The following is a 26513-nucleotide window of genomic DNA, read 5'->3' as shown; positions in this document are numbered from 1 at the left end:
ACACAAATGTTCACGAATGGTCCTATGTTAAAAAAATGTAGATTATATTAATATATTTTCGCTTTTCTTTCGGTGATCTCAGGATCAAAGGTCGAAATACGCTGTATGTGGAATGTAGGCAAATTTCTCAATGTAAGCTTTTGACGTACAAGTTTGAAATGATAAACAAAACTGTCCAATACTTATCTGGATAAATTCAAATATCATTAACTTAGTCGTTTCGTGATTTCGTGAAAGCTACTAGAATGGATCTTCCATCGCAAAATTCTTCTATTACAACATTACTAAGGACCAAGTCTTCAAAGTGTCTCGCCAGTGGTATCTAATGGAATCTCAATTTCTTGTTATATGATTCACTCGCTTGTTCACGGAAATATTCAGTAAATACATTAACAAGGAATGGAGATTTAACAAGACGACATTTTGACGGATTAAGGAAAATTATCAAGACTCATAAAAGATAAAGAAGGTAACAAGGGTTGACTGTTTGACTAATATGCCACAAAAGCACTACAAATAAATGTAGTTTCAATTTAAATCGAAAGTTTAACGTCCTTCCTTTGGACAAGTTACTTACTTTAGCGAATCGGCCATTTGAGGAACGGCAACTACCTTTAGGTGGTGTGATACATCGTCTTGTTTTCAAAGTATTGAAAAAACGCCGAACTACAACATTGTGAAGTTTGCTGATCCTGAATATCGTTATTAAACAGTGTTATCTTTTGCAATCCGATAAAGCAATTGAAATATTTAATCAAACTGCCATAAATGTTCTCACACGAGTGTACTCTTCATTTAACCTAAAAAATTTAAATTTGTTTATAAGTCAGTATCTAAAATTTACAGTCTATTAAGTATATTTCTAGTGTCAGCGGATAATTTAATACTTATTTAAAACGAATTTAAAAAATTCAAATGTTCCCATACAAGCAAAGCTGAACTATTACAGTGTTTTTGCTGGAGGCTTTCCTCTGAGTGGTGTCTTATTTCCGTGATACCATCAGAAGGCATGCATTTTTTTAATGTGGCCCGTACACACCATTTCCGGATTTTTAGCTTTGCAATGTTTAGCCATTTCCTGCTAACACCAAAATAAAAAGATGCATCGAGTTGAATTGATTCATCACCACAAACCCGAAACCTGGCTGCGCAGCTTTAATTCTTTTTACAAGCAATTTGGGATTCGATTGATTTTGCAGTGCTTACTTTTCTTCGATATCACCACATTTGTACTATGAAGCTCTATTGACAACGTCTTCATGTTAAGCGAGCTTCCTTTTTGTGTTTTAAAAAAAGTTCTATGCAATCGAGCAATGTTACATTGATTTCCGTAAAGCGCGGTCCAATGTGAAGGGACCGTGCGCGAAGGTACTACAGTAAAATTCTAAATTACAATGGTTGATTGCCAGCAGTTTAATCCATTTTACATTTCCCCGGTTTATCTCTCTACGTAGCAATTTAGTATGCTGGGTACATATTTGAACACACCTACGTCCACACCTTTGCTCAAATAGTTACATCCAGTACGTCTCTAGAAAGTTAGCTGAGTTGTTGAAAAGCTGAATGTTAAACCTACCAACACCGAATTGAACACAAACTGTCAATGAAATGATCCATGACACACGAGATGAAGTCTCGTCGAAGTAGTCCTGGATGGCGATGAATAGAGGACCTATCGACTGAATTACACCGACTGTGAATGCAGTACAAATAGTGCACCCAAGTACCACTAACCAACCATGCATACCGCCGTTTTTGCGATAATCTGTCCCGATCGTGTCACTCAGTTTAAAGTTTTGCTGCAGGTGACGTCTTTGCATCATTGACCTTGCAGTATTCAGTACTCAATGATACCTTCTTTTGAACTTGGTATTTCCTCCGTGAAGTCAAGTTTCCCATATATATATCGTGAGTATCAACTTAGTTACATTCAAGAGAACTCAGACTGTTGTTTACAAGGAGCGTCAAATGACATTGCTATTTTTTACTCTGGTCACTGCTTTCATTTAGTGCATGTCATACATAGGAGATAATTCATGTCAAAAAATATTTAAAGCTTGTCACTGTAATAAATAGATCGTGTGTATTGATACGCAACCACTGCAGACAGTAATATAAATGGAGGCGCAGACAATAGCGCCTATTAGGAACAAGACAGAAATTACACGGGCAGGCCGAGGTTGTTGTTTTTTTGCAGGGGTCGCAATATTTTGCGTGAGCATTATTGAAGGGTTCTCTCATGCCTTTTGGGGAGGTTCATATTTTTTGCGAAACGATAAGCTGCCGAGATATAGCCCGACATAGTGCTTCGTCTAAACATATCAAATTATAATACTTATGAGTCTATTCGGCAAACTACTAATTATAACAATCCTCCCTACAAAACAAGCTATTTCTGTTTATTTACATTTTCCTTATAAGTAATGTAAATGTACATTACTTGAAGTGGAAGGTAAAAAGTGCATGTGTGTCCAAGAAATTTGATTTTTGGATTTCATTAAAAATATTGATTTCACTACATGTGGCCGTCGATGAGAAAACTACGGATGTGTTTTTTCAATATAAAACTAGTGATTTACGAATATGTGGTTTTTTTTCATATAAAACCATTAATATTTGTTCATTTATATACATTTGCGAAATGATATAAATTTACTTGATTTGAATAAGGAAGAATAGGGTGGTTACAAGTGCATATTGACCAAGAATTTGATTTTCAATTTCTCCGAAATGTTTATCCAGTACACGTGGGAGTCTATGACAGGAGTTTTTCTCAAAATAAAACTAGCAATATCTGTGCATTAATAGACGTCGGATAATTGACATGGATGTGCTTGTTAGAAGGAGTGCTTACAAGTTCATATATGCACAAGAAATTTAATTTTTGAATTTCACCGAAAATGTCAATTCACTATACATGGCAGTCTTTAAACATTTAGATCCGTATTCTCAGCTTGAATTGTGTTTACGATGTGAAGATACAGTTGGCACCAGGCAAGGATGCATGTTAAGCCAATTTTTATTTCCCTTATTATAATAAGTTGTCAACATACACGGAAGACATACATATGGTTTTTTTATGTCGATGAAAATTGTTACAATGCGCCTTTTAAAATAAGCTGATTACGTAGTTGATGTAGCTGAATTGCCAATTTCGCTGCAGCGTAAGCTGAATCAGTTAAAAATATTCCGTAATAAATGGGAAATGGATGTAAATCTTGAAAAGTAAACAGATTATTGTATTTAGAAATGAGGGTATCTCAGACAATATATAAACATAGTTTTTCAGTGGCGAAAGAGTTGAAACTATGTTATTCCAACTACCTTGGATTAAGTTTTTCATCGACATTGTCATGGATGTCGGCAAAATCAAACCTGGCTGCCAAGGGCTCTAACGCCCTGTTCTCATCAAAACCAGCAATTAGAAAATTACGTGGGATGTACAGTTGAAAAAGCGTTCAAACTATTTGATGCTGTTTATAGCCGACTGGCCATAATATTTACCTGACCCTTAACAATTCAATGTTTGAATGAAGAAACCACCTAATTTTGCTCCCCAGATGTGTGATTTCAATCATGTACGACATGACCGTGACAATGGCCAGGTAATATTCACTAAGTCATGACAGTTTCATGTGATCGCACTGGAACCCGGAGAATGTTGTTTTATAACTACTGGTTTATGTGACCCACCTACTGTAACAGCCACGTGACTCGGATCTTCAGGAAAGATGCTTTCGTCTTTCCAATAATAATCGTCTATTTTCTCCGATGCATACACGCAATGCAAAACGTGACAGCGAAAGAATAGACGTTTGTGGTTCCGATGTTACTGCCGATATCTCCATTGCAAACTTGTTGACAAAACCGGGCTCATCACGTAGTTGTCCTCATTGGATCACGTGAACACATGTATTATCTTTACATAGCACTGACCATGGGGATACCAGTGTGCTCCAGTCTCCCTTCCCGTCGTAGTGATCCCTTCCCCGCGTTCAGAATGTACACTTAAACAATTAGAAACACTGTACAATTTTAATTTGCAGTTCCACTATTACTGAAATTGTACAATATTCATATCTCTTTCATCATGAAATTTTAATTAGAATATTTTGTGTTATTTTGTGTCAATGTTACAAGAGTATTATAATATCAATAACGATAAAAAGGAAAGTACAGCCATAATGACAACGAACTTGGTTACTTTCACTAGCTATTCCTTGAACTTAAGCCAAATAGCTAAAAAATATTGGAATCAATGCCAGTACTTACAAGTTTAAATTTTTCCAGTGTAAATTGAACCGCACAGGAAAAAGTTACTTATCACCATCAAAAGTGTGAGTAAGATCTTTATACCTCACTTTGTGCAATCCTCTTATACAATGACAGAAAAGAAAGACTGGAAAGTGCGATATAACACGTACCTTAATAAAAGGTATTTAATGTGTAGTTCACAGGAAACCTGTGACTATGAATAGCTTCTTCAGAGAATAAACTGTGTTTTCATTATCCGTAGCTGGCTCAGTGTCGAACCTAAAGCTATATTAAGAGTGTATGCGATCATATAAGTTAATATTTTGGAAGTTATTTTGTCCAAGAAACTACTAATGAATTACTCTAATAAATAAAAATAACACAAAACTGAGTCATTCGAGAATATAAGTAGGCGAAGCCGCCTAGAATCGTGCGATCGCGCAGCGACATGGTTTTAAGATTGGGTGAGAACAAATAAAAATTAATCTCTCACGCAATGTCAATAAATTCTGGATCCGAGTCAATCGACGTGAAAATTATGTATAAGATTGCCAACAGAAAGAACACACTAGAGATTGTCTTGTCCTTCCTAAAAATAATGTTAAAACTCAGAAGTCAAGTTTTGTGTATTTTCTCCAGCAAACGTTTTATCAAGCAGTGCACCAGGTTTTTCCCCGTGCTTTACTAAATTGGATGACGATTGGGCACGGTGCTCGTGTATTTTTAAAACTCGACAAAATTTATGTCAACAAGTTGCAGCATCGATAAATTTATAACTTTCAATCAGATGATTTTTACACAAGTCTGTTCACGTTTTGGATAAAGAACATTTTAATAAAGTATACTATACGCAAAGAACATTAGGCTGCATTATTACGTGTATGTGTAATACTTTGTGAACAGTCACATTTTTCTTCATACTCTATTCCGTGCCTTGCCAGCTAACTACACAACAGGGTTGGAAGTAAATGGTCTTTCACCCCATCGTCGTTATTTCCTTCTATGGCAAGAAAACAAGAAGAAAATAAAAGAATTACGTAATTAAAAATACGAGCTAGTATACAGTTTTTGATTTTGATTAGCCAGATATTCAAAAATTTTGAATCATGACATTTATTACGTCAGTTGACAAAACTATCCAAAATCAAGTCCGTGTACTTCAGTTATTGTCATCGCTCCTCGCCTTCAACTGCCTGCATTTCATCATCATATCCCACAGTTCCAGACTTCATATGTCTTCCATTCTTGATGAATTCAGGGATGACCATTATAAGTCCACCTACTAGTCCAGCGATGCCGTAAAAATAAAAAGAGTTGTTGTAATCGCCTGTTTCGTCGTATATTAAACCTGCAAAGTTAAGATACATTTCAGAAAAGTAAATGATAGAAATGGTTCATGTCACAAGTAGAAAAAAGTAAATCAAGCGAGTTTACAGGTTGTTCCTACCTGCGCATGGAGGGCCAATTAATCCTCCCGTAGCGATGAAGGGCGAATACAAATTTAGCCCAGCCGTGAGCATCACACCGGAGACAATGTCTTTCAGAACTAACACGGTCACTGTCAGAAATATTCCACTGAGAAATCCCAAAACAAGAGTGAATGCCATGTAGGATGCGTACGTCTTGCAAAGAACGCTAACAAAATATGCAACACCAGATAGAACAAGGGTTATTCCGAATAGGCGTGAACTGGTCAAATATCTTGATAATAGGTACAAAATAACTGGTACTGACACACGCCCAAGGATACTGCTAATTCCAAGTGCTGACGCCAGGAAAGATATTTCTTGAGGCGTTCCAACTTTCAAGACTTCGGCTCTAGCGATTGTATGAACTGGAACCCCGTTGTATCCAATGCCTATGCCGAAAAACCCAGCCATACATGCAACAATAAACGAGGGATCCTTCACGAACAAACCGCAGTCACATAGTTGCCTGATTGTTTCTAATATCCCGTGATTTTTTATGTCCGATTTTTTATTTACAATCTCCACGTTGAGGGCCGAATTTTCACCGTGATCACTTTGCTGTAAACTTGGCGATTTAAACAATGAAGCAGAAACAAACATGTGGGCATTTATTGCAGAAAATACGATCAGAGCACCTCTCCATCCGTAGCTGTTGATCAGTAATTGTAGTAATGGTGGAAACACAAACACTCCCATGCCACATCCAGCATAAGCTATTGCATTAGCTAATGCGAACCGATTCTTGATGTAGAGGGCCATAATTCCGATTGCTGGAGTTTTTACAAGGCCATATCCAAGTCCTTCAAAGAAACAATTCATTGCAATGATATATCGGTAATTTAAGGTAGTGCATATAATAAATCTTCGCTAAAGTGGCAAAGAAATGAAATATTGTGATAAAATATTACAGTCTCTAGAAAGCGCTTCTATTCTAACCGGTAATAAGTATTTGCCATCTCAGTCGGTGACTATTTGCAAACATAAACTAGCAAATATACTCCTGGATGCTATTAGTTTGTAAATTTTATATAGTTTTTCACAACCCATATTCAATACATTACCTCACCACAGAGGCTGGTTACATTGCATATCCAAAATAATGTAAGAAATGTTCATGATTATCACACATGTGCAACCCCAACATTGAAATTGCTTTGTCCGTAATTTCGTATAGCAATTTGACAGAAAACGTTTGCTATTAGTGTTGCAGAACACTGGAATTCACTACCGTGCACCATCGCTGTTTTTCTATGGCAAGATAACTGAAAAAGGCTACCGACAAATTATATTTTTGTTCTTAATATAACTAGTTATTATTCTCTTACCTATGATAAAACCAAAGCTGAAGTACAGAAACTCAATATTTGGGGCAAATGCACTCAACAATAATCCAATTGAAGATATCGCTGTTCCTGATATTACTGTTAGCCGGTATCCTATCTTCTTAACACAAATGTTCACGAACGGACCTGTGTTAAAATTATGTAGATTACATACAGTATTAATATGTTTTCGCTTTCCTTTCATTGATCTCAGGTATTCTTAACGTAAACTTTCGACGTACAAGTTTGAAATGATAAATAAAAATGTCCAATACTTATCTGGGTAAATTAAAATATATGGTATTAACAAGAGAGTCAGTCCAACTACAACTATTGAAGCCTTCAGTGGAAAATGGGAGCGCACAATCATAACGTAAATTCGGTAGAAGAAAACAAGTGTGCTCGACCAGTGTTTCCGTCTTCAAGGAAGGTTACTTTATTTAAACCAATGTTTCGGCAGTACACAGACTACCTTCTTCAGGGTTACACTAATGGAAAAAACGTATGAAAATACAACCTAGATAAGAAATATTGGATAAAATACGTGTCGAAAGAAATGAGATAAAATATCCATGATGTAAAACAGAACTGGAAAAATCATACATTAAAATCCAAGATAAAAATGAGAAGAAAGTACTCTCAAGTTTAAAAAGGATTACATGCCAATAAAAAGTAAGAGTATTTCAGAAATTTTTAAAAGAAAACTAACCTTGTTGACTTTGTTGTGTGTCAACGTCCACCGGTGTTCTATAGTAAACTAAACAAGACCTGACTCCTTAGACTATAATAGATCTGCCGGGCTATTGACCCTCTAAGTTAATGGCGAAGACCACTGGTCGAGCACACTTGTTTTCTTCTACCGAATTTAAAATATAATAAAGTTAGTCGTTTCGTGATTTCGTGAAATATGCTAGAACGGATCTTCCATCGCAAAATTCTGCTATTTACAACATTACTAAGGACCAAGTCTTCAAAGTGTCTAAGATCGTCTACTGGTCACTCAGTTTCTTGTTATATGATTCACTCGCTTGTTCACGGAAATATTCAGTAAACATATTAACAATGAATGGAGATTCAGCAAGACGACATTTTGACGGATAAAGAAAATAATAAGACTCAATAAAGATAAAGAAGGTAACAAGGTTTGGCTATTTGACCTGTACGGTACACACGCACTACACATTTAAATGTAGTTTTATTTTAAATCTGAAGTTCAACGTCTGTCCTTTGAACAAATTACTTTCTTTAGCGTATCCGCCATTCGAGGAATGACAAATACCTTTATTTGCTATGATATGTCGTTTTGTTTTCAAAGTATTGAAAAAACGCAGGACTACAAAATTGTGAAGTTCACTGACCCTGAATATCGATATCAAACAGTGTTATCGTTTATAATCCGATAACGCAATTGAAATGTTTAATCAGACTGCCATAAATGTTCTCACACGAGTCTACTCTTTGTTTTACTTTAAAGTGGTTGATAAGTCGGTATCCAAAATTTTCAGTCTCTTTAGTTCAAGACTAATTTTAAACGATTAAAACCATAACAGTGTTGGTAAACTTGTCCAAAGCTGAACTCTTTCAGTCGAGTTCGCTGCAGGCTTTGCACTGAGTGGTGTCTTATTTCCGCGATACCATCAGAAGGCATACGCTTGTGAATGTGACCCATACACACCATTTCTGTTTTTTTAGCAAAAGAACTTTCCAATGTTTAGCCATTTCCTGCTACACCAAAATAAAAAATGCATCGTGTTAAATTGATTCATTACAACAAAACCCGAACCCTGGCTGCATAGCTTTAATTTGTTTTCACAAGCAAATTTACGATTCGATTAATTGGGCAGTGAATACGATTGGAACAAATTTGGGATAATTGGATGGTGGAATAATGTCGATTTAATTTACAAATGTTATCTTATCTGCTTTTCTTTTTATATTACACACTTGTTCTATGAGAAATTTGCGATATTGCAACATTCAGCTATATGGCACCTAACACTTTTGAGAAATTTGCAAAATATGAAAATCCTATTATCCCAAATTAGTTCCAAACGTGTTAGTGCTTACTTTCCTTCGATATCACCATATTTGTACGATGAAGCTATCTTGAAAACGTCTTCGTGTTAAGCTAGCTTCCTTTTTTGTATTTCAAAAAAGTTCTATATGGCAGTCGAGCAATATTACATTGGTTACCGTAAAGCACGGTCCAAGGTGAAGGGACCGTGCATGAAGGTACAACAGTAAGGTTGTAAATTACAATACTTGGTAGCAGTTTAATCCATTTTACAACGTTTCTCCAGTTTATCTCTCAACCTAGCAATTTAGTATGCTGGCCTATATTTCAACACGCCTACGTCCAAACCTTGGCTTAAATGTTAACGTCTCCAGAAACTTAGCTGAGTTGTTGAAAAACTGAATTTTGAACTTACCTACACCGAATTCAACACAAATTGTCAATGAAATGATCCATGACACACGAGATGAAGTCTCGTCGAAGTAGTGCTGGATGGCGATGAATAGAGGACCTATCGACTGAATTACACCGACTGTGAATGCAGTACAAATATGGCTCCCAAATACCACCAACCAACCATGTGTACCGCCGTCGTTGCGATAATCTGCACGGGTCGTGTCACTCGGCTTCATGTTTCGTTGCAATTGACGTTGTTGCATCATTGACCGTGACCAGTGCTTAATGATACCTTGGTTTGTACCCGTTATTGCTATGTGAAATAAACTTTCCCATATATATGGTCAGCATAACCTTTGTTACGTTGAGGAGAACTAAGCCTGTTGTTCACAAGGGGCGTCAAGTGACATTGCTAGTTTTACTCTAGTCACTGCATTCATTTGGTACATGTCATATGTAGGTTATAATTCGTGTCAAAAATTCTCCGCATGCACACTCTCAGTCATTATGAACCTGTGACCCCGTAATTATTAAAGCTTGTCATTGTAATAAATAGATCGTTGGTTTTAATATGCGACCACTGCTGACAGCAATATAAATGGGGCGCAGACAATATCCCCTATTGGGGACTAGACAGAAATTACGGGGGGAGGCTGGGGTTGTTGTTGTTTTGGTCGTAATATTTCGCAAAAGCATTTTGAAGGGTTCACGCATGCCTTTTGAGGAGGTTCACCATTTTTTGCGAAACGATAAGAAGCCGACATATAGCGCGATATAGTGCTTCGTCTAAATATATCACATCATAATACCTAGGAGTCTATTCGACATACTAATTACAATCCTCCCTACAAAACAAGCTATTTCTGTTTATTTACATTTTCCTTATAAGTAATGTAAATGTACATTACTTGAAGTGGAAGGTAAAAAGTGCATTTGAGTCCAAGAAATTTTAGTTTTGGATTTCATTAAAAATATTGATTTCAATACATGTGGCCGTCGATGAGAAAACTACGAATGCATTTTTTCAATATAAAACTAGTGATTTACGAATATGTTTTTTTTCATATAAAACCATTAATACTTGTTCATTTATATACATTTGCTAATGGATATAAATTTACTTGATTTGAATAAGGAAGAATAGGGTGGTTACAAGTGCATATTTGTACAAGAAATTTGATTTTGAATTTCTCCGAAAATGTTTATCCAGTACACATGGGAGTCTATGAGAGGATTTTTTTCCAAAATAAAACTAGCAATATCCGTGCATTAATAGACGTCAGATACTTGACATGAATTTACTTGATTAAAATGAATGGTTTGAATATGTGTGCAAGTAATTTGATTTTAGAATTTCACCGAAAATGTCGATTCACTATACATGGCATTCCTTAAACACTAAGATCTGTATTCTCAGCTGGAATCATGTGTACGATGTAAAGATACAGTTGGCACCAGGAAAGGATGCATGTTAAGCCCATTTTTATTTTCCTTACTTATTAATGAGTTGTCAACATACATGAAAGACATACAATAAGGTGTTTCTATGTCGATGAGAATTTTTACAATTAGCCTATTAATGTAAGCTGATAATGTAGTTGATGAAGTTTAATTGCCAATTACGCTGCAGCGTAAGCTCAATCAGCTGGAAATATTCCGTAATAAATGGGAAAGGGATGTAAATCTTAAAAAGTCATACATCATTGTATTTAAAAATGGAGGTTACCTCAGGGGATATAAAAATGGTTCTTCAGTGGCGTAAGAGCTAAAACTATGTTATTCCAACTACCTTAGTTTAAGTTTTTTATTGTCATGGATGTCGGCAAAATCAAACCTGGCTGCCCGGAGGGCTCTAAAGCCCCTTTCTCATCAAAAACAGCAATTAGAAAAATAGGTAAGATGTCAGTTGAAAAAGCATTCAACTATTTGATGCTGTTTATAGCTGACCATAATATTTACACAACCCTTGATAATCGAGTGTTGAATGATGTAGTTTAAGTTTTTCATCGACATTGTCATGGATGCCGGCAAAATCTAACCTGGCTGCCAAGGGCTCTAATACCCTGTTCTCGGTAAAATCAACAATAATTAGAAAATAAGGTGAGACGTCAGTTTAAAAATCGTTCAAACTATTTGGTGCTGTTTATAGCAGACTATCCATTACATTTACATAACCCTTAATAATTAAATGTTTGAATGAAAAAAAAACACTTAATTTTACTCCTCGGATGTGTGATTTCAATCATATATCAACATGACCTTGACATTGTCCAGGTAATATTTACAAAGTCATGACAGTAAGTCAGGTGATCGCACTGGAACCCGGTGAAATGTTGTTTATATCAACTTTATTATGGATTCGCAGTCGTCACATAACTACTGTTATATGTGACCCACCTAACGAGCCACGTGACTCGGATCTCCAGGAAAGATGCTTTTGTCTATCCAATAATAATCGTCGTTTTTCTCAGATGCTGACAGGCAATGGAAACTGTGACAACGAAAGAATAGACGTTTGTGGTTCCGATGTTACTGCCGATATCTCCATTGCAAACTTGTTGACAAAACCGGGCTCATCACGTAGTTGTCCTCATTGGGTCACGTGAACACATGTATTATCTTTACATAGCACTGACTACTATGGGGATATCGGTGTGCTCCAGTCTCGTTTCCCATCATAGTGATCCCTTCCCCGTGCACAGAATGTTCACTTAAATAATTCGAAACACGGTACAACTTTAATTTGTAGTTCCACAATTAATGACGGTTGTTTCTTTGTGTGTTTGTTTTTACTGTTTATTGGACCTGGTAATTTATTTGCCTTGAATGATAATGATTGCTGGAATCGATTTGATGTCATATTGCCACACCCAGGTGGACATGTCTGCTGGTGGATGCAAGTCCCCGAGCATGTCAATAGCCTGGTACTTCCACAACCAAATGTCATGAGTAAATATAAAGTAAATACCGGTTTGGGTCGAGACCGGAAAAATAAAACTACCCCTGATGGTTTGTTTAGGGCAAACAATCCATTAGCTGGACGGAGCCCTCGGATTATAATATCGGACATACTCAAAGAAAATATAGAATGTGATTGCTCTGTGTCACCGTGTACTACTAGAAACTGCAAAACTTGCAACATTCTTATTTCAGATACTGTGACACAGAGTAATCTATCCAAAAAGACTTACCACACAAAGGCATTTGAACCACTCTCTTGCCAATCTAAAAACATCATCTATGGCATAGAGTGTTCTTTGTGTGGTTTAATATATGTTGGAGAGACCGGGGAAAAACTTTCAAAGAGGATGTGTGGGCATAGGTCTGGCATAAATAACAATTTGCCTACCTGCCTATACACCCACTTTAATAATCCTCTACATTCAGTTTTAAACATGAAAGTTAGAATATTGGAAAAAATCTACCATCCTTCCAATAGTTCTAAACTAAGCAGGAGCTATCGCAAACAGCGTGAACACCATTGGATCACTGAACTCGGCACAGCTATGCCATATGCTGTAATGACAATGTTCTAGGTGTGGGTAATCTATCAAGCCCTAGAGGGAAATCTGTCAATGTCATGGGTTTGTTCAACTCTCGTCCGAGAAGACGACGAAGCCATGGTCATAGACATGGTAACAACACTAGAAATCCCCAGTTCAGTGATCTCTTACCCATGCTTAACCAACCTTTTGGTGTTCACAAAATAAGAACTGAGCTGTTTGGATGTTCCTTGCAAAAGTTAAGATCGCTTTTGTTGACTGTTGATAACATGAATTACAATCTGGAAACACCCGAACATCGGTTAATATCTATTATTATAGATATAGGCCATCATCGGCTATTTAGACCTGTTCGGACGGACAGCATCAACAGTCAGCAGAGGATGTTTTTCCCTGTACGGTTTGTCAACAAAGGAATTGACAGTATTAATATCAGCAATATTTTAACAACAAGGATGTCATTGATAAAGTTCCTCCACATTTTAAATTTCAAGAACCACCTATAGTTTCCTACAGCTATTCTAGAACTATAGGTAGGAAACTATTTAATTACAACAAGGTTTTAAAGGATCTAGACCTGGAGAACATTCATGACATTACTTGTGATTGCACGTCATCTTCCTTTTGTTACAAGCCGTATGGTCATGTAATAACTGGTGACCTAAACATCGTCACGAATAATAAACTTCGGCAGTTGTTCCAGTATGGCCCTAAATATCGTGAGCCACCAACCATAAACTGGAACTATAATTTTAAAATCATTATGGATGCTGCCGAGACTTATGCAAAGAAGTGGGCCTCTGTAGAAGATGAAGACGTTGAGTGCCTCTCTGACTGGTTACGTACTGTCAGAGATAAGTTCAGAAACGTATATCACGTCTTCGTTCTTCATATACTGTCATCAAGACAACATCTTCATTTGATGACTCCACCATACGTGAATGCCTAGATGCATTGCATGATAAATATGTTGTCGTGCCTGCAGACAAAGCTTCTAATAACATCATTTTTGTCTGCAAGCAATTCTACATTCAGTGTTTGATGAATGAACTGAAAATTAATTCAGGTGACAGTAATACCACCTACTGTCCATCAAGCCTGTCCAAACAGGAAATATTTGATAATCATTCATCGGTTTTGAATGCATTTGGCATCAAGCTATCAAATGATGACAATGTTCTACCTCGACTATATTGGATTCCCAAAATCCATAAGAATCCATATAAGCAACGTTTTATAGCAGGTTGCAGCAGATGTACAACCAAACGCTTGTCACAACTCTTGACCACAATTTTGTCAACCATCAATCTGGTCTGGTACGATATTGTGACAAGGTTTATGAAACGAGTGGGATTAATCAGATGTGGATATTGAAAAATTCTAAAGAATTATTACATACTCTAGATACCAACAAAAGCAAGTATGGTTCAATCCGCACATTTGATTTTTCTACACTTTACACCACCATCCCACACAACAAGCTTAAAACTAGGTTGTCATCATTGGTTAAGCAGGCCTTCTTTTACAAGAATGGCAGTCGCAGGTATGATTACATTGTCATCAAACACAATTCAGGCTATTTTAGTAACAACAAGTGATGCCAAATGCAAATACACTGATACGGAAGTAATTAAGATGCTACACTTCCTAATTGACAACATATATGTCTCATTTGCCGGTATGACATTCAGGCAAACTATAGGCATTCCTATGGGTACAAACTGTGCACCACTTCTTGCTGATTTATTTTTGTATTCATATGAAGCTGAGTTCATGCAGACTCTTCATAGTTCAGGATCTAAAAGAGTTGCAAAGTCCTTTAATAATACCTATAGATATATTGATGATCTCATCAGTTTGAACAATCCTGGAATTTCTAATTACCTCCATCACATATATCCAGATGAATTAGAAATTAAAGAAACAACGGAGAGCATGAACTCAGCATCGTATCTTGATCTATTTATTGAAATTAGACACAATGCAATACACACCAAGTTGTATGATAAAAGGGATGATTTTAATTTGAAATCATTAACTTTCCCTACTTGACCAGTAATATTCCGTCGAGTCCAGCTTATGGTGTGTACATTTCACAACTACTGAGATACTGTAGAGCTTGTGATTCATATGGAGATTTTCAAGAGAGACACAGCTTATTAGTCTTAAAGCTGGTGAGACAAGGATTTTCACAAAGTAGGTTGGTTAGATCTTTTAAGAAGTTCTATGGTAGATATGGAGATCTTATATCTAAATATGGCAAATCTGTCACTCAGATGATGAAAGACAGTATTCCCGACTTTGACTCAGAACAGTAATTTAGCAGATAGCTGAATTACCGTACAATAACTTTGTCACACTAGTTCAATCTTGACGGGTGTAGCATGCTAGCAGGGTACGCTTACCCATTCCGGAATTATATAGTGGTTCAAGATTGTACTACCGATTTTGTCAGTGATCTTATGTTTCTTTGTGTGTTTGTTTTTACTGTTTATTGGACCTGGTAATTTATTTGCCTTGAATGATAATGATTGCTGGAATCGATTTGATGTCATATTGTACAATATTCATATCTCATTCATCTTAAAATTTGAATTAGAATTTTGTGTTATTTTGTGTAAATGTTACAAGAGTATTATAATATCAATAACGATAAAAAAGGAAAGTACAGCCATGAAGGACAACGAACTTGGTTACTTTCACTAGCTATTCCTTGAACTCAAGCCAAGTAGCTGAAAAATATTGGAATTAATGCCAGTACTTACAAGTTTGAATTTTTCCAGTGTAAATTGAACCGCACAGGAAAAAGTTACCTATCACCATTAAAAGTGTGAGTAAGGTCTTTATACCTCACTTTGTGCAATCCTCTTATAGAATGACAGAAAAGAAAGACTGGAAAGTGCGATATAACACGTACCTTAATAAAAGGTATTTAATGTGTAGTTCACAGGAAACCTGTGACTATGAATAGCTTCTTCAGAGAATAAGCTGTGTTTTCATTATCCGTAGCTGGCTCAGTATCGAACCTAAAGCTATATTAAGAGTGTATGCGATCATATAAGTTAATATTTTGGCAGTTCTTTGTCCAAGAAACTACTAATGAATTACTCCAATAAATAAAAATAACACAAAACTGAGTCATTCGAGAATATAAATAGGCGAAGCCGCCTAGAATCGTGCGATCGCTCAGCGACATGGTTTTAAGATTGGGTGAGAACAAATAAAAATTTATCTCTCACGCAATGTCAATAAATTCTAGATACGAGTCAATCGACGTGAAAATTATGTATAAGATTGCCAACAGAAAGAACACACTAGAGATTGTCTTGTCCTTCCTAAAAATAATGTTAAAACTCAGAAGTCAAGTGTTGTGTATTTTCTCCAGCAAACGTTTTATCAAGCAGTGCACCAGGTTTTTCCCCGTGCTTTACTAAATTGGATGACGATTGGGCATCGCTCGTGTATTTTAAAACTCGACAAAATTTATGTCAACAAGTTGCAGCATCGATAAATTTATAACTTTCAATCAGATGATTTTTACACAAGTCTGTTCACGTTTTGAATAAAGAACATTTTAATAAAGTATACTATACGCAAACAACATTAGGCTGCATTATTACGTGTATGTGTAATACTTTGTGAACAGTCACATTTTTCTTCATACACTATTCCGTGCATTGCCAGCTAACTACACACGAGGGTTGGAAGTAAATGGTCTTTCACCCCATAGTCGTTATTTCCTTGCATGGCAAGAAAACAAGAAGAAAATAAAAGAATTACGTAATTAAAAATACGAGCTAGTATACAGTTTTTGATTTTGATTAGCCAGATATTCAATAATTTTGAATCATGACATTTATAACGTCGGTTGACAAAACTATCCAAAACCAAGTCCGTGTACTTCAGTTATTGTCATCGCTCCTCGCCTTCAACTGCCTGCATTTCAACATCATATCCCACAGTTCCAGACTTCATATGTCTTCCATTCTTGATGAATTCAGGAATGACCATCATAAGTCCACCTACTAGTCCAGCGATGCCATAAAAGTGAAAAGAGTTGTTGTAATCGCCTGTTTCGTCGTATATGAAACCTGCAAAGTTAAGATACATTTTAGAAAAGTAAGTATTCAGGAATGGTCCATGTCAAAAGTTGACAAAAGTAAATCAAGCGAGTTTACAGGTTGTTCCTACCTGCGCATGGAGGGCCAATTAACCCTGCCGTAGCGATGAAGGGCGAATACAAATTTAGCCCAGCCGTGAGCATCACACCGGAGACAATGTCTTTCAGAACTAACACGATCACTGTCAGAAATATTCCACTAAGAAATCCCAAAACAAGAGTGAACGCCAAGTAGGATGCGTACGTCTTGCAAAGAACGCTAACAAAATATGCAACACCAGATAGAACAAGGGTTATTCCGAATAAGCGTGAACTGGTCAAATATCTTGATAATAGGTACAAAATAACTGGTACTGACACACGCCCAAGGATACTGCTAATTCCAAGTGCTGACGCCAGGAAAGATATTTCTTGAGGCGTTCCAACTTTTAAGACTTCGGCTCTAGCGATTGCATGAACTGGAACCCCGTTGTATCCAATGCCTATGCCGAAAAACCCAGCCATACATACAACAATAAACGAGGGATCCTTCACGAACAAACCGCAGTCACATAGTTGCCTGATTGTTTCTAATATTCCGTGATTTTTAATGTCCGATTTTATATCCTCATTCTCAACGTTGAGAGCCGAATTTTTACCGTGATCACTTTGCTGTAAACTTGGCGATTTGAACAATGAAGCAGAAACAAACATGTGGGCATTTATTGCAGAAAATACGATCAGAGCACCTCTCCACCCGTAGCTGTCGATCAGTAATTGTAGTAATGGTGGAAACACGAACACTCCAATGCCACATCCAGTAAAAGCTATTGCATTAGCTAATGCGAACCGATTCTTGATGTAGAGGGCCATGATTCCGACTGCTGGAGTTTTTACAAGGCCATATCCAAGTCCTTCAAAGAAACAAGTCATTACAATGATATATCGGTAATGTAAAGTAGTGCATAAACGTACGTTTGAGTAAAGAAACATGTGTCAGTGTTATAAATCTTCGCTAAAATGGCAAAGAAATGAAGAAATATTGTGATAAAATATTACAGCCCCCAGAAAGCGCTTCTATTCTAACTAGTAATACATGTAAGCATTTGCCATCTCAGTGAGTGACCAATTGCAAACATAAACTAGCAAATAGGCTCGTAGATGCTATTAGTTTGTCAATGTTATATAGTTTTTCACAGCCCATATTCAATGCATTACCTCACCACAGAGGCTGGGTACATTGCATATGCAAAATAATGTCAGAAGTGTTCATGATTATCACACATGTGCAACCCCAACATTGAAATTCCTTTTTTCCGAAATTTCGTACAGCAATTTGACAGAAAACGTTTGCTATTAGTGTTGCAGAACACTGGAATTCATTACCGTGCACCATGTTGTATGGCAAGGTAACTGAACATGGCTACCGATAAATTATATTGTTGTTTATAATATTAGATATTATTCCCTAATATTTTTCTTCGTTCAGCGAAGGAAAATACGAGTGACGTAATGACCATGTCACCACGAGTCGAAGACGAGTGGTGACACAGTCATTACGTCACTCGTATTTTCCTTCGCTTAACCAAGAAAAATATTAGGGAATAATATACGTATCACATGCACAAGCCAAGAATTGGTTATATTTTGCAAAGTAAAAGAAGTTTTCCATGACGATTCCGCGTTTAAATTTTTGAACTACTTTAGGAATAATATCAATACGCCGTGCGCACGTTGTCAATCATTTCCAGTGGTCCGTCGCGTGACCTAGGAACACAACGTTCACGTTCGTGTATGGAGCAAATATCTGACGACCTCTCGGTCTATATACACGTACATTCCGCAAAGTTATACACTATTTCAAAGATAGCATAGGCCTAGAAGTTTACCACAGATGAAGAGACGCTATTTTTCGGGAACAAACATCGACTTAATATCGACAGCGCGAACACTACAAACGTCGGGCCTGACCCGGTGCTTACGGAACTCACGGTAACGCGACCAGCTTCGAGTTCGTTGTTTCCGCAATTTATTCACGTAATTCCTTCGCAATATAAAGGCGGTACACTCTTGTGTTTATATTTTTCGGGTTATTATTGTCGTAGTCTGTGAAAATATCGATTTGATTACATTACTTTTGGAGGCCTGGACACCGCACTTAACCCCCTTGTTGCAGTGGAAACCGTATGTCTACCGCATTAGAGTACACAGTGCGTCGAAAGTGCAGACGTCGGTGGGGTCCACACGAATACGAACCCATGCATGTTGGCGACAAAACTAAAACACGAGGGCTCAGAAATTTGCCTAGTTGATGTATTTTGTCAGACTCTAATAATCATGACTAATGTTTAAGACATTTTCACGTCAGACACATTTTGATCGTGGGAAAAATACCGGCCGCCACATCGTTTGTTCTTATAGACGAGCACACCGAAGATGACGCAAAAATTGATGATATATAGACGCGGGTTGTCGTGACGTAGAACGACCAGAGAATAAATCCCGTATTTTTTGTTCGGAGACGACAAACTTGGCTTTTGCATGTGATAAAACTAATTATTTCTCTTACCTATGATTAAACCAAAGCTGAAGTACAGAAACTCAATATTTGGGGCAAATGCACTCAACAATAATCCAATTGAAGATATCGCTGTTCCAGACATTACTGTTAGGCGGTGTCCTATCTTCTTAATACAAATGTTCACGAATGGACCTGTGTTAAAATTATGTAGATTACATACAGTATTAATATTTTTTCGCTTTCCTTTCATTGTTCTCAGGTATTCTTATAGTAAACTTTCGACGTACAAGTTTGAAATGATGAACAAAACTGTCCAATACTTATCTAGATAAATTCAAATATCATTAACTTGGTCATTTCGTGATTTCGTGAAATCTACTAGAACTTCCATCTCTTCAAAGTGCCTCGCTTGTGATCTTCTACTGGTAACTCAGTTTCTTGTGATACTATGATTCACTCACTTGTTCACGGAAATATTCGGTAAACATATTAACAATGAATGGAGATTCAGCAAGACGACATTTTTATTGATTAAGGAAAATGACAAGACTCATTAAAGATAAAGAAGGTAACAAGGTTTGACTATTTGACCTGTACGGTACACACGCATAACATATTTAAATGTGGTTTCAATTTAAAACTAAAGTTCAACGTCTGTCCTTTGGACAAATTGCTTTCTTTAGCGTATCCGCCATTCGAGGAATGACAAAAACCTTTAGTTGGTGTGATATGTCGTCTTGTTTTCAAAGTATTGAAAAAACGCCGGACTACAAAATTGTGAAGTCTACTGACCCTGAATATCGATATCAAACAGTGTTATCGTTTATAATCCGATAACGCAATTGAAATGTTTAATCAAACTGCCATAAATGTTGTCACACGAGTGTACTCTCCGTTTAATCTTAAATTTGTTGATACGTCGGTATCCAAAATTTACTGTCTCTTTAGTACATTCCTAGTGTCGGTGGATTATTCAAGACTAATTTTAAACGATTAAAACAATGGCAGTGTTGATAAACTTGTCCAAAGCTGAACTCTTTCAGTCGAGTTCGCTGCAGGCTTTGCACTGAGTGATGTCTTATTTCCGCGATACCATCAGAAGGCATACACTTGTGAATGTGACCCATGCACACCATTTCTGGGGGTTTTTTTAGCAAAAGAACTTTCCAATGTTTAGCCATTTCCTGCTACACCAAAATAAAAAAAAAACTCATCGTGTTAAATTGATTCATTACAACATAACCCGAAACCTTGCTGCACAGCTTTAATTCCCTTTTACAAGCAAATTTACGATTCGATTAATTGGGCAGTGCTTACTTTCCTTCGATATCACTACACTTGTAATATGAAGCTCTCATGAAAACGTCTTCATGTTAAGCGAGCTTCCTTTTAGTATTTTAAAAAGTTCTATATAGCAGTCGAGCAATGTTACATGGATTACCGTAAAGCACGGTCCAATGTGAAGGGACCGTGCGTGAAGATAAAGGTTGTAAATTACAATACTTGGTAGCAGTTTAATCCATTTTACAACATTTCTCCAGTTTGTCTCTCTATACCTAGCAATTTACTATGCTGGCCTATATTTGAACACGCCTAAGTCCACACCTTGGCTTAAATAGTTACGTCCAGTACGTCTCTAGAAAGTTAGCTGAGTTGTTGAAAATCTGAATTTTAAACTTACCTACACCGAATTCAACACAAATTGTCAATGAAACGATCCATGACACACGAGATGAAGTCTCGTCGAAGTAGTCCTGGATGGCGATGAATAGAGGACCTATCGACTGAATTACACCGACTGTGAATGCAGTACAAATATGGCTCCCAAATACCACCAACCAACCATGAATACCGCCGTCGTTGCGATAATCTGCACGGGTCGTGTCACTCGGCTTCATGTTTCGTTGCAATTGACGTTGTAGCATCATTGACCGTGACCAGTGCTTAATGATACCTTGATTTGTACCCGTTATTGCTATGTGAAATAAACTTTCCCATGATATGGTCAGCATAAACTTTGTTACGTTGAGGAGAACTAGGCCTGTTGTTCACAAGGGGCATCAAGTGACATTGCTATTTTTACTCTAGTCACTGCATTCATTTGGTACATGTCATATGTAGGTTATAATTCGTGTCAAAAATTCTCCGCATGCACACTCTCAGTCAGCCATTATGAACCTGTGACCCCGTAATTATTAAAGCTTGTCATTGTAATAAATAGATCGTTGGTTTTAGTATGCGACCACTGCTGACAGCAATATAAATGGGGCGCAGACAATATCCCCTATTAGGGACTAGACAGAAATTACGGGGGAGGCTGGGGTTGTTGTTTTTTTGGTCGTAATATTTCGCAAAAGCATTTTGAAGGGTTCACGCATGCCTTTTGAGGAGGTTCACCATTTTTTGCGAAACGATAAGAAGCCGACATATAGCGCGATATTGTGCTTCGTCTAAATATATCACATCATAATACCTAGGAGTCTATTCGACATACTAATTACAATCCTCCCTACAAAACAAGCTATTTCTGTTTATTTACATTTTCCTTATAAGTAATGTAAATGTACATTACTTGAAGTGGAAGGTAAAAAGTGCATGTGTGTCCAAGAAATTTGATTTTTGGATTTCATTAAAAATATTGATTTCACTACATGTGGCCGTCGATGAGAAAACTACGGATGTGTTTTTTCAATATAAAACTAGTGATTTACGAATATGTTTTTTTTCATATAAAACCATTAATACTTGTTCATTTCTATACATTTGCTAATGGATATAAATTTACTTGATTTGAATAAGGAAGAATAGGGTGGTTACAAGTGCATATTTGTACAAGAAATTTGATTTTGAATTTCTCCGAAAATGTTTATCCAGTACACATGGGAGTCTATGAGAGGATTTTTTTCCAAAATAAAACTAGCAATATCCGTACATTAATAGACGTCAGATACTTGACATGAATTTACTTGATTAAAATGAATGGTTTGAATATGTGTGCAAGTAATTTGATTTTCGAATTTCACCGAAAATGTTGATTCACTATACATGGCAGTCTTTAAACATTTAGATCCGTATTCTCAGCTTGAATCATGTTTACGATGTAAAGATACAATTGGCACCAGGCAAGGAAGCATGTTAAGCCCATTTTTATTTTCCTTACTTATTAATGAGTTGTCAACATACATGAAAGACATACAATAAGGTGTTTCTATGTCGATGAGAATTTTTACAATTAGCCTGTTAATGTAAGCTGATAATGTAGTTGATGAAGTTTAATTGCCAATTACGCTGCAGCGTAAGCTCAATCAGCTGGAAATATTCCGTAATAAATGGGAAACGGATGTAAATCTTAAAAAGTCATACATTATTGTATTTAGAAATGGAGGTTACCTCAGGGGATATAAAATGGTTCTTCAGTGGCGTAAGAGCTAAACCTATGTTATTCCAACTACCTTAGTTTAAGTTTTTTATTGTCATGGATGTCGGCAAAATCAAACCTGGCTGCCAAGGGCTCTAAAGCTCCTTTCTCATCAAAAACAGCAATTAGAAAAATAGGTAAGATGTCAGTTGAAAAAGCATTCAACTATTTGATGCTGTTTATAGCTGACAATAATATTTACACAACCCTTGATAATCGAGTGTTGAATGATGTAGTTTAAGTTTTTCATCGACATTGTCATGGATGCCGGCAAAATCTAACCTGGCGGCCAAGGGCTCTAATACCCTGTTTTCGGTAAAACAGCAATAATTAGAAAATAAGGTGGGACGTCAGTTGAAAAATCGTTCAAACTATTTGATGCTGTTTATAGCAGACTATCCATTATATTTACATAACCCTTAATAATTCAATGTTTGAATGAAAGAAACACCTAATTTTACTCCTCGGATGTGTGATTTCAATCATATATCGACATGACCGTGACATTGTCCAGGTAATATTTACAAAGTCATAACAGTTAGTCAGGTGATCGCACTGGAACCCGGCGAAATATTGTGTATATCAACTTTATTATGGATTCGCAGTCGTCACATAACTACTGTTATATGTGACCCACCTAACGAGCCACGTGACTCGGATCTCCAGGAAAGATGCTTTTGTCTATCCAATAATAATCGTCGTTTTTCTCAGATGCTGACAGGCAATGGAAACTGTGATAACGAAAGAATAGACGTTTGTGGTTCCGATGTTACTGCCGATATCTCCATTGCAAACTTGTTGACAAAACCGGGCTCATCACGTAGTTGTCCTCATTGGGTCACGTGAACACATGTATTATCTTTACATAGCACTGACTACTATGGGGATATCGGTGTGCTCCAGTCTCGTTTCCCATCATAGTGATCCCTTCCCCGTGCACAGAATGTTCACTTAAATAATTCGAAACACGGTACAACTTTAATTTGTAGTTCCACAATTAATGACGGTTGTACAATATTCATATCTCATTCATCTTAAAATTTGAATTAGAATTTTGTGTTATTTTGTGTAAATGTTACAAGAGTATTATAATATCAATAACGATAAAAAAGGAAAGTACAGCCATGAAAGACAACGACCTTGGTTACTTTCACTAGCTATTCCTTGAACTCAAGCCAAGTAGCTGAAAAATATTGGAATTAATGCCAGTACTTACAAGTTTGAATTTTTCCAGTGTAAATTGAACCGCACAGGAAAAAGTTACTTATCACCACCAAAAGTGTGAGTAAGGTCTTTATACCTCACTTTGTGCAATCCTCTTATAAAAATGACAGAAAAGAAAGACTGGAAAGTGCGATATAACACGTACCTTAATAAAAGGTATTTAATGTGTAGTTCACAGGAAACCTGTGACTATGAATAGCTTCTTCAGAGAATAAACTGTGTTTTCATTATCCATAGCTGGCTCAGTATCGAACCTAAAGCTATATTAAGAGTGTATGCGATCATATAAGTTAATATTTTGGCAGTTCTTTGTCCAAGAAACTACTAATGAATTACTCTAATAAATAAAAATAACACAAAAGTGAGTCATTCGGAGAATATAAATAGGCGAAGCCGCCTAGAATCGTGCGATCGCGCAGCGACATGGTTTTAGATTGGATGAGAACAAATAAAAATTTATCTCTCACGCAATGTCAATAAATTCTAGATCAGAGTCAATCGACGTGAAAATTATGTATAAGATCGCCAACAGAAAGAACACACTAGAGATTGTCTTGTCCTTCCCAAAAATAATGTTAAAACTCAGAAGTCAAGTTTTGTGTATTTTCTCCAGCAAACGTTTTATCAAGCAGTGCACCAGGTTTTTCCCCGTGCTTTACTAAATTGGATGACGATTGGGCACGGTGCTCGTGTATTTTTAAAACTCGACAAAATTTATGTCAACAAGTTACAGCATCGATAAATTTATAACTTTCAATCAGATGATTTTTACACAAGTCTGTTCACGTTTTGGATAAAGAACATTTTAATAAAGTATACTGTACGCAAAGAACACTAGGCTGCATTATTACGTGTATGTGTAATACTTTGTGAACAGTCACATTTTTCTTCATACACTATTCCGTGCATTGCCAGCTAACTACAGACCAGGGTTGGAAGTAAATGGTCTTTCACCCCATCGTCGTTATTTCCTTGCATGGCAAGAAAACAAGAAGAAAATAAAAGAATTACGTAATTAAAAATACGAGCTAGTATACAGTTTTTGATTTTGATTAGCCAGATATTCAATAATTTTGAATCATGACATTTATAACGTCGGTTGACAAAACTATCCAAAATCAAGTCCGTGTACTTCAGTTATTGTCATCGCTCCTCGCCTTCAACTGCCTGCATTTCAACATCATATCCCACAGTTCCAGACTTCATATGTCTTCTATTCTTGATGAATTCAGGGTTACCATCGTAAGTCCACCTACTAGTCTAGCGATGTCGATAAATTTATAACTTTCAATTAAATGATTTTTACACAAGTCTGTTCACGTTTTGAATAAAGAACATTTTAATAAAGTATACTGTACGCAAAGAACATTAGGCTGTGCATTATTACGTGCATGTGTAATACTTTGTGAACAGTCACATTTTTCTTCATACACTATTCCTTGCATTGCCAGCTAACTACACACCAGGGTTGGAAGTAAATGGTCTTTCACCCCATCGTCGTTATTTCCTTGCATGGCAAGAAAACAAGAAGAAAATAAAAGAATTACGTAATTAAAAATACGAGCTAGTATACAGTTTTTGATTTGATTAGCCAGATTTTCAATAATTTTGAATCATGACATTTATAACGTCGGTTGACAAAACTATCCAAAACCAAGTTCCAGACTTCATATGTCTTCCATTCTTGATGAATTCAGGGATGACCATCATAAGTCCACCTACTAGTCCAGCGATGCCGTAAAAGTAAAAAGAGTTGTTGTAATCACCTGTTTCGTCGTATATTAAACCTGAAAAGTTAAGATACATTTCAGAAAGGTAAATGATAGAAATGGTTCATGTCACAAGTTAAAAAAAGTAAATCAAGCGAGTTTACAGGTTGTTCCTACCTGCGCATGGAGGGCCAATTAATCCTCCCGTAGCGATGAAGGGCGAATACAAATTTAGCCCAGCCGTGAGCATCACACCGGAGACAATGTCTTTCAGAACTAACACGGTCACTGTCAGAAATATTCCACTGAGAATCCCAAAACAAGAGTGAATGCCATGTAGGATGCATACGTCTTGCAAAGAACGCTAACAAAATATGCAACACCAGATAGAACAAGGGTTATTCCGAATAGGCGTGAACTGGTCAAATATCTTGATAATAGGTACAAAATAACTGGTACTGACACACGCCCAAGGATACTGCTAATTCCAAGTGCTGACGCCAGGAAAGATATTTCTTGAGGCGTTCCAACTTTCAAGACTTCGGCTCTAGCGATTGTATGAACTGGAACCCCGTTGTATCCAA

At 36.7% G+C, this 26513-nt stretch overlaps 2 protein-coding genes across 2 annotated transcripts; both read right to left on the bottom strand.

Moving 5' to 3' along the window:
• Window positions 1-5380: 5380 nt before the first annotated feature.
• Window positions 5381-7186, bottom strand: LOC139132458 (monocarboxylate transporter 13-like). The gene is made up of 3 exons (XM_070698797.1): window positions 7049-7186; window positions 5702-6523; window positions 5381-5602 (listed from the first exon to the last, which is right to left on the bottom strand). Exons 2-3 carry the CDS (start codon window positions 6480-6482, stop codon window positions 5424-5426), a joined length of 960 nt encoding a protein of 319 aa, XP_070554898.1. The 5' UTR covers window positions 6483-6523; window positions 7049-7186; the 3' UTR covers window positions 5381-5423.
• Window positions 7187-16870: 9684 nt separating this feature from the next.
• On the bottom strand, window positions 16871-17930 carry LOC139132668 (monocarboxylate transporter 12-like). The gene is made up of 2 exons (XM_070698935.1): window positions 17453-17930; window positions 16871-17049 (listed from the first exon to the last, which is right to left on the bottom strand). Exons 1-2 carry the CDS (start codon window positions 17928-17930, stop codon window positions 16871-16873), a joined length of 657 nt encoding a protein of 218 aa, XP_070555036.1.
• Window positions 17931-26513: the final 8583 nt, after the last annotated feature.

This window comes from Ptychodera flava, chromosome 5 (assembly GCF_041260155.1).
Source record: "Ptychodera flava strain L36383 chromosome 5, AS_Pfla_20210202, whole genome shotgun sequence".
In the NCBI taxonomy this organism is placed as follows: Eukaryota; Metazoa; Hemichordata; class Enteropneusta; family Ptychoderidae; genus Ptychodera; species Ptychodera flava.
Note: the sequence above shows the minus strand (reverse complement) of the source record. Positions and strands in the feature narration are given on the sequence as shown.